At 52.0% G+C, this 13,735-nt stretch overlaps 1 protein-coding gene across 2 annotated transcripts in view; it reads right to left on the bottom strand.

Moving 5' to 3' along the window:
- Nucleotides 1–2,403: 2,403 nt before the first annotated feature.
- Nucleotides 2,404–13,735, bottom strand: part of TENM2 (teneurin transmembrane protein 2) — a gene marked incomplete at its 5' end in the record, with an annotated part of 597,332 nt that continues 586,000 nt past the window's right edge. For both annotated transcript variants that reach the window (XM_081135053.1, XM_081135054.1), the window contains 2 exons: nucleotides 2,404–4,561; nucleotides 6,391–6,521. In XM_081135053.1, coding sequence (XP_080991179.1) covers nucleotides 3,800–4,561; nucleotides 6,391–6,521 — 893 coding nt within the window. In that variant the 3' untranslated portion in view covers nucleotides 2,404–3,799. The remainder of the gene's footprint in view (nucleotides 4,562–6,390; nucleotides 6,522–13,735) is intronic.

Genomic DNA, 13,735 nt, shown 5'->3' with positions numbered 1-13,735 from the left:
AGCGAGTGTTCCCAGGTGGGGCTGTGTCCCCTGGACTGCCTTCCAGAATTCTACGTCAGTGTGCAAATACTTTTGAAAGCGGTCAAACGTTTCGTCCTGGTCGTTCTAGGACCGGCCTGAGGGGAGGCAGGAGAGGTTTTAACCAAGGCCGTCTCCTGCTCCCTTGTTGTGGGTTTGGTGTGTGGTTGCGAGGGCTGGGTTGGCCTGGGTGTCAGGGAACGCTCGTGGATAATTTAGAGATGGCTGGCTTACAAGGGAGTTCCAGGCTCTAGTAAAATCCCGGTGATATGTGACTGTGTGTGCCTCGCTATACGTCCAGCCCTCTGCCTGGGTCTTCCTGCCTGGGCTCGGGGCTCAGCGGGCTCCCCACCTGTCTTGCTTGGCCTCGCTGGTTGCATGTACCCCAGGGAGACACGACATGGTGGTCAGTCCCCCTTGTAGTTTCCACCAACCAGGATTCGGGCTGGAGGCTGTTCTGTGGGTGGTCCCGTCGGACTAAACAAGGCAGGTGGCAGCTGGACCCGAGCACACAGGAGCAGCTGCCTCCTGCCTCCTGTTCTTCTCCTGAAGGGAAATGGCTCAAACTCACGGCACTTGGGGACACAGGGTGTCTGCGCATGCTTCTGAGGAGGATGTTCTCTGGAACATTTGCATTCCCCGGGTCGCTTGCCTAAATCACAGCTTGACCTGCTGGTGATGCTGACAGGGCCCAGGAGCCCGCATGTGGTGTAAAGCCTCTCTCCCCCTTTCCCTCCCCCCCCCTGGGGAAACACCAGCCTGGCCAGATGACTGGGAGGCAGCTGGGATTTAGAGACTCGAAGGGTCTCGGGGTGACGTAGCACCCAGACTTCCTGGAGAGGTTCTGAAATCTGCCAGCGCTGGCCTTGAGTATGAGTCCGCCACTTACCAGCCGGGGAATGGCCGGCTTCAGTCCCCTCACCTGCAAAATGAATGTTGCTAGGAGCTCTTTCTTGCCATCTAGCCGCTCAGTTTACTCCCATTTCTTCCTCCATAGTCCAGAGTGCCTTCGTTTCAGGTCGGCGGCCAGCAGCCCCTTCCTTGGTCTCAGCTCATCCCCTGCCTGTCCCCACTGCGTGGAGAGCACCTGTCCATGAAATTCAAATGGACTCCCTCTTGTGTTTAGTTTTAAACATGCAGTCTTCAATCCTTGCATCTTCTGAACCGTGTCAACCTCTTCTGTGTTCCCGCCTGACCGACTGTCTCACCACAGTCCCTTTGCATATCCCGCTCCCTGGTCTGGAACGCATTCTCTCCTCTTCACTTTCAGACCTCAGCAACTTCTGTGACCTTCCCAGTCTGGGTCACATCCCCCATCATGTGCATCCACGGCTTGATTAGTCTATCCATTTTGGCACTAACAGCTCTGTCATTTTCACTTCCTAGTGCAATTATTTGAGTGTTGTCTCTCTGCAGCTCTGACCATGTGCTGCATGAGGTGAGGCCCCATGTTTACGACCGTTCACATCATTTATCCCCAGAACTGAGCACAGGACTTGGTACATGGAAAGCTCTCAGTGTGATGTTGCTGAATGGATAAAAGGTGAGGGTTAAGTGGAAGTGCCGTGTGCAGGGCACTTAGCGCTGTTCTTGGTACATAGTAAACATCTATAAATATTAGCTATTAATGATAATAGTATCCTCACTGCAGGACTGGTGCAAAAAATTCCTCTAAATCCTATTTTTAAATATGTTTTTATTAGAGAGGAGAAGGGAGAGGGGGAGAGAGAGAGAAACATCCATGAGAGAGAAACATCATCGATCGGCTGCCTCGTGCACACCCCCTGCTGTGGATCGAGCCCGCAACCCAGGCATGTGCCCTGACCAGGGATCGAACCGGTGACCTCCTGGTGCATGGATTGACGCTCAACCAGAGCCACACCGGCCAGGCTCATCTAAATCCTAAGTGCTCTTCTTACTTGGGTTGTCCTAAGTGTGCACGTTTTGGGATAAATTGACCCAGTCTGGAAGAAAATACAAACACACAATCTCACACAGAACCATACAAACGTGCGTGTCTCCCAATGTGGCCAGGGTTTGCCATCAATTTCCCCTCCAGCACCTCCCAGAACTAGAAGGTGGGAGCAGGGAGAAACCTGACTGTCCCAGGAGGCCTGCAGGGATCCGTCCACCCATGGGTGGGCCAGAGGGTCCTCACTGCCCACGGGCCCCAGCCCAGACTCTCTTCTCCACCTATTTCACGTAGGGAGTGGGCTGCAGGGGTAGGGAGAGATCTGTCTAGAATTGAGAGTGGTTTGGGGGCACTGAGAGACCTCCAGCCAAAGCTCCTCCAAAACTTCAAAACACCAGCTCATCCCCTTTTCTCCAGCAACTTTCCCCCTGTCCTCACCTCAAAGCATTTCCACAGAAGACCAGTGTCCACAGGAGTTTTAGAGACTTTATTTATGTATAAACCATTTAAACACTTTGCCATAAATTATCTTTGCCTGTCCCTAGTCTTTGCTTAGCAGCAAATTAAAATTAATATAAAAACTCGATGAACAATTCATACATGTATATTACAAAAAAGTTCCTGTACCAAAGTTCTTATTAGACATTTTTTTTTGTTTTTTTTTCTTTTTAAAACTGTTTTTTTTTTTTTGTTTGTGTTTTTTTTTTTGTGGGTTTTCTTTTTTTTTTAAATTTTTTTTGTTTTGTTTTCTCTCCTCGTGGTGACTGTGTCATGTGATTGTCTCAGTTTCTGGACCAAACAAACACACTAAGAATTTAAAATCTGAAACAGTGATTGTGCCTTGAGGCTCAGGTATGTACAGGGTGATCTGAAGTAGTGCCCGTTAGCAAAAGAGTGTCACGATGCCACACCTCTACTGCAACTGATAACCCACGAACTACGGAATCTAAACAGACTACACCCTGTAACTGCGTATTACTGTCCACAATGGAATCTTCAAAGACAAAAGAGTATGAAATTGATCGGTAGTGAGTATAGCCACCATTTTGAGTTAAATTGTACACTCTGCGCTCCAGTAAATTCGCTCAGGCCAGGCTACGCGGGGACCTGAGAGTTAAGTGCTGAACGGTATTATCTCGCTTGGACGTCGGATAGGAATTGCCTTGATTTTTTTTTTCCCCCCTCGTGTTTTTAATTTTTCTTTAAAAAGCATTTCCAGTGCTCACTCTTTCACTTGTATGCCCCCCCTCCCCAGTCGCTACACACAAATCGCCCCCAAGTCGTGTTTTAAATGCACCTGTATTTAAACGAAAACGTCAGTAGTAGTTTGTCCAACAAGCAGTCTGAGTGGGTCGTCTCGGCCGGTCCGGGGATGCCGGGCCCCAGGGAAGTCTCTGCGTGTCGCTCACCTGTGACTTAGTGAGGTAATAGAACGTGAGGCCTTCTCGCCTTCATCTCTTTGCGTTTTACTTTTTCGGTCGTGTGTGTGTTTTGCTTTTTTTTTTAATCTGTGTGTGCGGGTGTGTGTTTTCCCTCTTGTTCCTTTCGGACACGTCGCGTCTGTTTCTCCGTGTAGGCCCAGAACAAGTGGGCCGTAGTTTAGGGGAACTTGGAACACCGCGTGCATTCGCTCACTCATCCACTCGTCCGTTTCTGTTTTGTTTTCCTCGGAATTGTGAGCCGGGCTTTAGTCTGCTTTGGGATGTGGGACGTCTCGCATCGGAACTCAAAAAATGTGAGCCTGCTCGCCACTGGCACCCAAAGCAGCCCGGCCTCGGTCCCCTGTTAGGTCTTCGTCTCCTTAGGAGAGGAGAGGACAGTTTACTCCCGCCGAGCCATCCAGACAAGGAATGGCAGCCGGTGATTTTGTTACCTCTTACCCATCTCGTTCTGTCTTAAAAACTGGATGTTGCTGCTACAGTCTGCAAGCTCTGGGTACTGCTCCACGGGGAGCACGTAGTAGCCCTCGTAGCCCTGCACACGGCCCGTGCTCAGGAGCTGCTGACGCTCGCCCTCCGTCCACAGGCGGCTCCCCTCTCGCCCTTCCCTGGCTCGCTGCTGCTCCTTGGCCCAGGCGGTGCCCAGGGCCCTCTGCCTGGCCTGGTCCAGCACACGGGCCTTCTCTTCGTCCAGGGTGTCGGGGGCGAGGCCGTAGCGGATGCTGAGCAGCAGCGTGTTGTACTGGAACTCGACGTTGGTGAACCTTCGAGTCCTGCCGTTGACCAGCAGCGTGGGCTGGGACACGGTCACGTTCACCCCGCTCTCCAGCGCCTTGCGGCCGATGGTGGTGCCTAGCGTGACCAGGTCGCCGTCGGCCGCGCCGATCTTCACAAAGTAGTGGGTGTCCTTGCCCTCGATGCTGTAGTGCATCTTGTCCAGGTAGTAGGCGTTGTTCAGCACGGAAGCCACCTTGCGGCTGTCCTCGCTGGCGATGCTCGACACGCCGGTGGTCACCCGCCCTTCTTTGATGGCGAACATGATGCCCTTGCCGATGATGGGCGTGGTGGTGGCAAACCAGTGGCCGGCTTTCTCTCGGATGCTGGCGTGCAGCTTCTTAGAAATGACCTGCCCTTCCAGAGCCATGAAGGCCTGGTTGTGCCTCTCTGTCGTCTGCTGCACCCCTGTGATGAGCTGCGGGCATAAGAAAACGCAGAGAGCTGAGACCTGAGACCGTGGGCGGGGCAACTTAGCACAGGCTGGGAAGCTCATTACAAGAGGGACGGAAAGGGAAAAACCTGGACTCCCTACGGGAACTAGGCTTGCGCCTGTGATGATCTGAGCTGACATAGGCTTTCCTTTTTAAAGAATATGTTTTTATTGATTTTTAGAGAGAGGGGAAGGGAGAGGGGGAGAGATAGAAACACCGACATCAATCAGCTGCCTCCTGCATGCCCCCTACTGGGGATGAAGCCCACAACTGGGGCATGTGCCCTGACTGGGATGCAAACTGGCGACCTCCTGGTGCATGGGACAGAGCTCAACCAACTGAGTCACACTGGCCAGGCTAGGCTAACCTTCTGAATCTGAGACAGGCTGGCAGTTTTCAGGGCTCTGGTGGTGTGACCTGTCCGCTTGCAACTGTGTCACTAACTAGAAAGATCGTATGGAGGTTTACCACCTTGCTGGCACCTGCACCCAGGCCTGCTCACTCACCAGGTCTCTCCCTTACAGGAGAAAGGGGCACTGCCCTCTGATGGCTTAGCAGCTGCCTTGCCCACTTGACACCTGGGAATATCCTGACCTGAAGGGTTGGTTGTGTGTTTGAGTAGCTGTGACCTAGATTTCTCTGAGGCCAATGCCCCGGATGTTTATGAACTTCTTTGGGTTAAGACCTCACTACTCAAAGTATGGCTAGGAACAGGGGACTCACCGGGGCCTGCCCTGGCAGAACAGCAGAACCTCAGAGCTCACTCCGGACCTACTGCGTCAGAAGCCGCATTCTAACAAGACACCCCGGGTGGTCTGTGTGCACACTAGTATTTGAGATACACCAGGCTAGGACAGTCTGGCTTTGTGGGCCAGAGGGATTATCACTGGACTCTGAGTTATTTGCTTTGGATTTTAGCCCTGGCTCTGCAGAGGGAGGAAATCACCATTATCGCCCTGGCTTTCAGTTCTCCACTCACAAATTACAACTTGTCTCAATTGGTGGTTGGGGGACAGGCTGGGATAATGGAAGAGGCTGTGCTTGGGAGGTAATGGCACTTGGATAAATGAGAGAAATGATGGTTATTCATCCACCAAGTGGTCCCCGAGGGGAAGAATGGAGAGAACGCTGTTCTCAATTACCCAGCAGCTCCTCCTTGTCTCTCTCTAGTTACACAGCCTGAACAATTATCCAGAGCAGCTGAGACCTTCCTGACTTTTTCAGTGCCGAGCACCCGTTCTGTGGCATGGGGTTATCTGAACACTGATGCTCACCCCTCCGGTCCTATTGAGACGGAGCTCTGAGTTGCACCCACATGGAGAATGACCACCTTTCGGTCATCATTGAGAGACCCAAGGACAGATTATGTTCTGAAAACTCAATCTGTATACATTTGGGTCATAAAACCCTGACGTTTTATGCGGGGCATAAAAATGTTCTTTAATGGGATAGAAACTGCAAACCATCGTTTAATGATGTCCCATAAAAGCCGAAAAGGTTTATGATATTATAGGCAGTGCAGATGGTAGTTTGCTGCTAGATTTCTCTGTGCTGTTGTTAATCAAGGAGCATATACTGAACAGATAATGATACCACAATTAAGGTCATAATCGAGGTTCTGAAGAAATGTGTGCTGTGCCAGAAAGGTGACAGCATCGACACTGGCTTTCCTGGGAAGTCACAGCGGTTCAGGCACCTTTTATACCCAGCTCTAGTGTTCCCCTCCTCCGCTGACCTGCCCTTGGCTCCCATGCGGTTCTGTTTGCAAAAGGGGACAACAGCCACTCGTATTCTTGGCAGCAACCCTGCTTACCTGTCCGTTCTCACTTGCTTGACTCTCTGACAGTTCATAGGGAGGAGGCACAAAATACATCTTGGCTCTTGGGAAGCCAGGAATGATGTTGCTGAGCTGAAATCCAAACATCACAAGCCAGCTTTTCACATCTATGGTGGAAACAAAAACAGAGACTTATGAAATCACCGTGGGTGGAAAGCAATAGGGAATTTGGGGACAAGAACAAAATAAAATGGATGGTTGGGTGAGAATCCAATAGGAGACGGAAGCAAGAGCTTGGGAAGGTCTCCTAGTCCAGACCCGGAGTTTCTTTATGTGGGTTCTAGGAAGAAGATGTCCTTCTAAACTTGGTCAGTTTCCAACCTCCCATGTGGTGATTTAGAAGGCCAGTGCAGCCCGGCTGGTGTTGTTCAATGGTTGAGCATCCAGGTCACCAGTTCGATTCCTGCTCAGGGCACATGCCTGGGTTATGGGCTTGATCCCAAGTAGGGGGCGTGTAGGAGGCAGCCGATTGATGACGCTTCTCTCTCATCATCAATGTTTCTATCTCTCTATCCCTCTCCCTTCCTCTCTCTGTAAAAATCAATAAACATATTAAAAAAAAATACAAGGCCAGTGCAGGAGCAAGGTAGGTCTAGTTTCAAATGCCCTTGCTGTGTGACCTTGGGAAAGCTCCTGCCTCTCTCTATGCTTCAGGCTCCTCAGATGTGACTTGGGATGACTCCTGTACCAATCTCATTGGGTTGTTTTGAGGGCTGGAGAAAAATCCATGTAAAGGGCTTATCACAGTGCAGGGCACGTGGGTTACTCAATACATATGAACTCCTTCATTTGGCAACTATTTAAGGGAGCATCTATTACAGGCCAGTCATTGTGTTTAGAAGCTAGAGACACAGTGATCAGCTGGATGGATAAGTGACGGTTATTAATAATGCGCAGGACATCTGGGTGGGGTGCTGCACTGAGCTGGCTCGCTGTGGAAAGGAAGGTCCGAGATGTATGGAATGTAGTCTTCTGGCTCCTGAGCCCCTTTTCTCAGGTCACTATTGTTCAGGGAGAGGCCAGAAGACAGCTCTGTGTGCTCAGAGTAAGACTTCCCTTCCCCTGCCAGAGGTCAAGATCCAGTCTCGTGCACTGAGAATTATACCTCCTGCCCCACAGGTCCTGCCCTGCACTGAGTGGTCCAGGCTCTGACAGTAAGACTGTGTCCCCCAGAGCACTCTGCCTCCTTCCACAGTGATCAGTGGAGAGTCCTGAACGTCTGTCCCTCACAACACTTAGAGCCTCACCCACACATTAGCCCAGAGTCCAGCAGGCCTCACCTGCTATGCTCCTTGCCCTGTGGATAACAGGCACCCCAGCACCACACCTTATGTTCCCCTTCCCACTTCTCCCCAGCTCCCGAAACACTTCCATCAGGCTCTGAAATGCACATCCGTCAGCAGCAAAGCCCCCTACCCCCGTGTCATCAACCTCCTTCCAATGGTTCCTTTCCCTTCTCACTCTAACTGAAACCATCCCTTCCTCAGTGGCCGCTGGCCTCATGTTTCTCCTTCAATCGCTGAACCTAGAGCTATGGGAGCTCCTTGGTGCGGTCATTCCTGACACCAGGGCCAGTCACCTGCATTTCTTCATGTTTCTCTGCTTCACTGTCCTCTCTGTTCCTGAATTCATTCTTAGTGATTGCATTATACAAGCCCTTTTAGTTCCTTAGATGATCCCTCCCCACTGGGTCACGCTCATCCCTGGACCAATCATTCTCACCCTCCATGGTGTCAATTTTACCACATCACCCTGGGACCACGGGGGGTGGGGGGGTGGGGGGTGCTTTCTATCTTACTCCTTTTTGTAACCTGACACACATACTCCTTGACCCTCTCCCCTCCCTAGGACCTTCAACCCATCCTAAACGTCTTTCCCCTACCCCTCAACATCTTGCTCTCTCTTCTACTGAGCACACGTTCCACGGTCAATCATTAGCCTACATCCCTTTGTGTTCCCCTTGTGTATGTTCTCAGATCCTTCACCCCCTTCTCACTTCATCACACTTGCTTGGTGAAATCACAGTTCTGGTTAAATTCTAGTCTTTGCCTATGCCGTGTTTGCATCTGTGCAGCTCAAAGTGCCTGGAGAAATGAATGTGACCATGCTGACTGGTGTCACTTTAAATTCCTGGCCATGAACCCTGGCTGTGCCTTCCTGCTGCCTGGCCATCTGACTGCATTCTCTTCTTCCACTCGGCCATCCTCGCGCTCTCCTGGGGGGTCGCACATCTTCTCATCTTTGCTCTCCCTTCCTCCCTCCGGCAGCTGACCTTGCTTCCCATTCTCCTAAGAAAACTGATGCGGCCAGAGGGGAGTTTCCCTAAACTCTCATCACATTTTCTAGCCTATCGGCAACCGTACCCGTATCCTCCACCTTCCTCCTGGAGCGGTGTAAGTCAACCCCCCACTTGTGCTCTAGGTCACATACATTTTTTCTTTTTCTTTTTTAAATATGTTTTTATTGATTTTTAGAGAGATTGGAAGGGAGAGGGAGAGAGAGAGAAACATCAATGATGAGAGAGTCACTGATCGGCTGCCTCCTGCACGCCCCCGACTGGGGATGGAGCCCACAGCTCAGGCCTGTGCCCTGACCGGGAATCAAACTGGTGACCTCTTGGTTCATGGATCGATGCTCAACCACCGAGCCACACCAGCTGGGCAGTCACATACTTTCTTGCCTACTCAAGGACATCACTCCAGCAACTCACTCCTCTTCTAATGGATCAACCCCATCAGCATACAAACATGCTCCTAAATGCCCGCCTTAGAAAATTCCTCCCTTATCTCTACTTCTCCTTTCAGCCACCACTCATTTCTCACCCCCCTTTCCAAAAGCTTCTCAAATTTAAACAATTCTCTATACTCACTGTCTCCTACTCTCTTTCCATTCTCCTTTGAATCAGGCTTTGCCCCGAACTACTCCACGGAAACAGTTCTTGCCAAGGTCATGAATGACCTCCATGCTGCTACGTCCAGTGTTAAGCCATGTCCTCATTTTATTTGACCTATCTTTCCCAAATTCTCTATTGCTTTCCATCCACGGTGTGTATTATATATGTTGGTTATTGTCAGAATGTAAGCTTGACAAAGGCAGAGAGTAGTTAAAAAATTTGTTTTAGTCACTGATGTCCCCCCTGGTCCTACAACCATGCATGGCACAAAGTAGGTGCTCGGTAAGTGCCCCTGGAATGAATGCATGAATAAATGAATGAACACTGAACATGTGTGGCAAAGGCCTCCCTGACTGGTGTAAGGGTGACAGAGGAACTAGCTGTACCTGCCGGAGAGCATGCTTCTGAAGGGGCTAAGTAAGGTGTCCTGGGACTGTCATGAGGGAGTCAATGTTGACTTTGCTACTAAACACACAGGCATGTGAGAACCCTAATGGGAGGGAATCTGGCGCCCACGATGCGTTCCTTGGCCTTCGGCACAGACCAGTCCCTTGAACAACTTGGCAACTACACATATTAGAGCTATCCCACCTAACAGTTATTTAACAATACAGGTTTGAAATTGCCTTCAAAAGCGTGTCAGCACCCAGCAGAGAGAAGCCTGGTTTTATTCCAGCCATAGTCGCATATTGACAAAATAGCTGTTTTGTGCAAGGTAGGTGCCGGGTGCCGCAGAGTGTGGCTTTCCCAACATTGGATATTCATGTTCACGGGCACCATTGTTTTGCCATATCCAGGTATCATCTGTATAGGTATTTACTTTCTGATTTCTGAGAAATATATTTGCCTTTTCCACTTAAGTCGGTCCATTTTTTTTTTTTTGAGGAAAACTTAATTTTTTAAAATTATTTTTTAAATTGATTTTTAGAGAGAGAGGAAGAGAGCGGGAGAGAGAAACATAGATGAGAAACATCATCCATCAGGCTGCGTCCTGACATCTTGATTCCTGGGTCGATGCTCAACCACTGAGCCACACCGACCGGGCTAACTCAGTCCGTTTTTAAAAAGAAACTTAGTCACTACCATAAACGGGAAAGAGACTCACTTGATGCAAACAGAAAATAACTGTAAAATTAAAACAAAGAAAACAATGCTATGCAATTAAATTGAGCATGAATTTGCTGCCAGCTACGGGGGGAGTCTTAGATCTGCTCTCTCCCGTGCAGAGGGAGATTAGCAGTGTTAATGAGGTGGAAATACATACCAGTATCCAGTGGGGACCTCTCCTCCTCCACTGATTCAGAATAAAAAGAGGACTGGAGAGAGACCAGCGTCCCCATCTGTGTCCCCACGCTATTTAAGACCGCATCTGCGCACCATGCACAATCGTCCCATCTTTCGCCACAGAAGTGGGCTATGCAAGGGGTTCCCAGGAAGGCAAGAGAGGCCTTTGGCCTCAGAAGACTCCCACCCTGGTCTTTTCCTTGTAGGGCTCCACCCCCAGCACTCAGGAGGTGATTCCTGGCCCCTGCCTTGGAGACCAGGAGTTTTAAGGGTCACTCCCCTGAACACTAATAGCTCATGTCATCTGACTTCTTTAGTTTCTAACGTGGCTTGGTTTCTGCGTCTAAACCTGCTGTGAAGTGTCTGTTGGAGTTGCTGGTCTCCCCCACTCCGCGGGAGGCACACCTGGCACCACCATCACCCCCTCCTCTGGGAGTCGCTGGTATCACCCAGTGACGGGCCAGGGACAAGCTGGAGAGAGGGAGCCCTTGCGGCAGGGCTGTGACGCGGCCCCTCCGAAGAGCTCACTCCTCCCCCTCTCAGGCTCTCCGTGGGGTGTGACTGTGTTGCCACCTGGAAGCCCGTTCACGCTCCAAAAACGCAGTCGGCCCGCGGCTTGGGTGTTGAGTGTAGATGGGACAAGAGGGTGAGGGAAGGAGGAGGCCTCCTCCTCACGCAGGGAAATGACACCCCACAAAACCTGACTTTATGCTCCTGTGTGCCCAGGGCTGTAAACCCAAAGACCGGCCCAGGGCAAGGGGTGGGGGGAAAACACAAGTCAATTCGGGTGACATCTGGGAGGTTAGTGCCACTCAAAATTTGTCCAGGGTTTCAGGTTTGCCGAAGTCACGCGCCTCAGAGCAGAGCTTGCATCTGTGTCGGGATGGAGCTGGGGACCCCTCCCCACATGCCCCAGAAAATGTTGCAAAGGTGGAGTCCTCACTTTTCATCTGTGAGGTTCCCGGGTCCACATGCATCGCTGCGAATGCGTAACGCATTCCTACCATTTCCCAGCCTTCGTGCTGGGCTGGGTGCTTTAGGAGCCACAATTCATTTACTTTTCACAGTCCCATGGGTGATGGAGACATTAAGGCTCAGAGAGGTAAAGACGTTTGTTCAATTCTTACACAGCAAGTGATGGGCAAGGCCAGAATTGGTGATGCTCTCAGCTGCGCCATCAGAGGGAAATGGCCTGAGGACAGACCAGGCTCCGGGCTGGGCTCTGGTCCCAGTTTGTCCAGGACTGGGGAGTCCCCGGGGAGGCTAACATTGGGAGGGAGGTCTGTCTCCCAGTCTGTCTTTCTACTAATACCTTTTTAGCACAGATATAGCAATCATCAAAATACTGCCTTAAAAAATAGCTGTTAAAAAGGCTGCAGCTTTGGAGCCCGTGAGAGGGAAAGAAATCTTTCTTGCCCTCCTTTGCCCCTTCCTGGCAGCCGCCCCCTGCTCCAGCCCAGGTGCCTTGGCGCTCCTCAGGGGGCCTCTGCCCCCCTCCTGTGAGCCAGCACGTTCCTGGGAGGAAACAACCCCCTCCGGCCTCAGGAGCTGCCTCTTGTATCCAAAGAGCTCTGTTTGCAAATAGCGAAGATTCTAGATTCTCCAGCACACCAGAGAGAAGGTTCTGTTCTTTAGCCCCTCCCGACTACATCTTAACTACTTCTCCAGCTTAAATTGTGAGGGGCAAATTCAACCGCTCCGCTCCTCTCCTAAGTGGCAAATTAAGACTCACTCAGCCGGGGTTTACAGATGAGCCCACAGGGGCCCAGTGGAGCATGAGCCGATGTCTCTCCTGGGGTCCCCTCTCCAGGGGCCATCTCCTCCTGACCCGCCGCAGGGGTGGGCTCTGCCTGGGCTGCTCGCTCTCCCCAGGCCCCTTAGTGCAGGCGGGCTGCGGACATCAGCCCAAGCCACGGGGCTTCCTTAATATCACCGTTTATGTCAGACTCTTTCCAGTGCTTTCTGGATTCACTTTTGTTGAACTTAGTTCAACTTGATTTAATTCCCATTTATTGAGTCTCTATGAAGCACCGGAACGCGGAAAGCCACCTTGCCCAGGCGCAGGGCTCGGGGCGGCGGGATCGCGAGCCGGGGGTAGGGGCCGGGACCCTGGTGGCGGGTACTGGACCCTGCAGGATGAGTGGCGAGTGGCGCGTGGTGGGCACCGGCCCTGCAATGAGCAAGGCGGAGGTGGCAGCGGTGTCGCCAGGGGCCGGCAGAGCCACAGAAAGTAGGTGGCGAGGTTGGCGCTGCCTGGGGTCCCCTTGCTGGTACCCCGCACCCCTGGCACCTTGGCCTCAGGGACCTAAGTCCTGGGCACCATTTCAGTGTCCAGATGGTTACGGATTCATTGACAGGAACGACAGCCAGGAGGATGTCTTGGTTCCCCAGACAGCTATTAAGAGAAACAACCCCAAGAAGTTTCCGCGGGGTGCAGTGTTGGCAATGGGGGGCCTGTGGAGTGTGGAGTCTCGGAAGGAGAGGCGGGTGCAGAAACTGCTCATGTAAGTGGGCCCCAGGGTTGCCAGTGAAGGGCAGCCCTGTGCCCCCCACTCCCAAGTCGAAGTAGGTTCGCCGATTCACTCCCGGCCTTGCTCAGCTGCCCCACCGCCCATGGTGGCCGAGGCTCCATCAAGCAGGACAGAACCAGGCAGGGAAGGGAAGCGGGCTGAAGACCCAGCTCCCACCACCCTTCCTCTACGGACATCACTTAGCGTGAGACACAAGGCCCCCAACCAGCAGCCTATAGAGGCACCGACAGGGTAGAACCTAAAGACACAGCCCCATTAGAGGGGACCAACAGCAGGGAGATGAGTGGGTGCCCCCACCCAGACTCCAGACCAGATACTGAAGGTCCTTCCGAGCCAGGCCTCGCCAGCAGCCAGCCTACCACAGAAGGCGAGGATGGCGAGGGGAAGCCCAGCCAAGGTCCCACAGATGGTTCCAGGCCTGAGCCCCAGGACCCATGAAGCTGCCCTTCCAGTGACGTCAGCAGCAGCCCCCTGGACCCAAGCAGCCCACAGCCCAGGAGACTGACCTCAGCCCCCATGAACAGTGGGGACCATCCCCAATACTGTAGTGATTCCAACTCAGAGGACACCCAGAGCTTCCATCTGATGTCTGCCAGTTTTCCCAACTGACCCG

This window comes from Miniopterus schreibersii, assembly GCF_964146895.1.
Source record: "Miniopterus schreibersii genome assembly, chromosome: 4".
Classification (NCBI taxonomy): Eukaryota; Metazoa; Chordata; class Mammalia; order Chiroptera; family Miniopteridae; genus Miniopterus; species Miniopterus schreibersii.
This window is presented reverse-complemented; position numbering and strand designations above follow the sequence as displayed.